Genomic DNA, 1,723 nt, shown 5'->3' with positions numbered 1-1,723 from the left:
GTGACATGAACTCAAGCATGTCCGCATTCAGTCTCGTTCCTAAAGTAAGACTAATCATGAAATTTAAATATATTGTATGGACTTTGTATTTAGGATGCGACGGTAAACCAACGAAACACCATCATGACCATACGCAAATGAATGCATCCCATCGATAAACCATTGCTATAAAGTCTGATCATAGTCAATTGCTTTTATTCTAAGAATACGGTGGTATATCGTGGATTCATGGCGTTATGTTTTACAAATCGACACAATATTTTCACAACAATATGGATTACCAAAGTTTTTGATTATGTAGTCAAATCCAATGAAATTCTACTCACTTAGACAGTTTCGTCTTCCTGATCGGAAGACTTCTTCAGTAATGCGATGATCCACTGGTTTTCCCGCGAGACTTCTCATCCCTAGGGTGCACAGTTCTTAGTAGTGGATCATATATGTGATTTAGAGAATATACACCTTCATCGCGATTTAGCGTCTCCTGCCCCCTCTTTCTGATCCATAATGCCTCGCGTATCCATCTTGTGTGTTTATTTGAGTCCTTTTCGAGAATCTTTGCCCCCTGCCAGTCAATGACATGGTTCTCCTGTGCTACATGGTCAGTGATGGCCGACTTATGCTGTTCAGTGACGGATTCTTTTCTTTTTGCTCTGGTATATTTAACATCTTTGATTTTTTCAGTGTCTTTTCTGTGTTCATTCAGTCTTGTTTGGAATTTTCTCCCTGTCTCGCCGATATATGATTTATTACAAGTTTGGCAAGGGATTTCGTATACACAGTCGCAGGATTGTGAGGAGTCGATCTTGTCCTTAGGATGCACAAGCAATCTCTTAAGGGTGTTGTGGGGCTTCATGGCCGTGCTGATACCATACTTTTTGAAAGATCTTTGCAACCTTTCAGAGACTCCTTGCACATAGGGAATGACAACCATTCCTTTGCACCGATCCGCACTGTCTTTACTATTCCTGCTCACCTTAGTCTGTTTATTTTGAATTTGTTGTTTTGCCTTATCGATGGACCATTTAGGGTAGCCACACTGTGCTAACGCTGATCTTATTTTGTTTTCTTCCTCTTGTTTGTCCTCCTCCTCAGTGACAATGTTTTCCATCCTGTCAAGTAAGGTTCTAACCACCCCTATTTTTTGATGGAGTGGGTGCTGCGACGAAAAGTTCAGATATTGATCTGTGTGAGTCTTTTTCCTGTAGATTAACAGTTTCACAGATCCATCGTCCTTCCTGATAATGAGGGTGTCAAGGAACGGTATCTGGTTGTTTTCTTCCTCTTCGTGCGTGAACTTGATGTTCTTAGTGGGGTCGACTGTGTTGAGATGTTCTGTGAGTTGTTGCGTAGTCCCTTTTTTGATGATTTCCAGGATGTCGTCAACATATCTCTTCCACATCTTAGGCTTGCACTCCATGGGTGCTGTGGCAATAGCTTCTTGTTCGAGCCATTCCATGAATATGTTGGCGATGATTGCACTACATGGGCTCCCCATGGCGGCTCCGAACTTTTGTTTGTATATAGTCCCCTGAACGAAAAGTATGTTGTCGTTAACACAAACTCCAGTAACTCCATTATGTCATCAACGTTCAAATTAGTTCTGTTCTTCAATGTCTTGTCATCTGACAGGCGGTTCTTGATGATACTAAGTGTCTTGTCAATCGGGGTGTTGGTAAATAAGGACACGACATCGTGTGAATTAAAGATGTCCCCCTCTTCG

The 1,723-nt window shown here is 41.6% G+C and overlaps 1 protein-coding gene across 1 annotated transcript; it reads right to left on the bottom strand.

Annotated features, from left to right (window-relative positions):
• Positions 1-361: 361 nt before the first annotated feature.
• LOC140163502 (uncharacterized) lies at positions 362-1,498 on the bottom strand. The gene has a single exon (XM_072186816.1). The coding sequence runs from the start codon at positions 1,496-1,498 to the stop codon at positions 362-364; it is 1,137 nt and encodes a 378-aa protein (XP_072042917.1).
• Positions 1,499-1,723: the final 225 nt, after the last annotated feature.

This window comes from Amphiura filiformis, chromosome 11 (assembly GCF_039555335.1).
Source record: "Amphiura filiformis chromosome 11, Afil_fr2py, whole genome shotgun sequence".
Lineage (NCBI taxonomy): Eukaryota > Metazoa > Echinodermata > Ophiuroidea > Amphilepidida > Amphiuridae > Amphiura > Amphiura filiformis.
Note: the sequence above shows the minus strand (reverse complement) of the source record. Positions and strands in the feature narration are given on the sequence as shown.

What these genes read in the sequence shown, in the direction of transcription:
- LOC140163502 (XM_072186816.1), bottom strand. Translation starts at nt 1,498, where the DNA reads ATGGGGAGCCCATGTAGTGCAATCATCGCCAACATATTCATGGAATGG.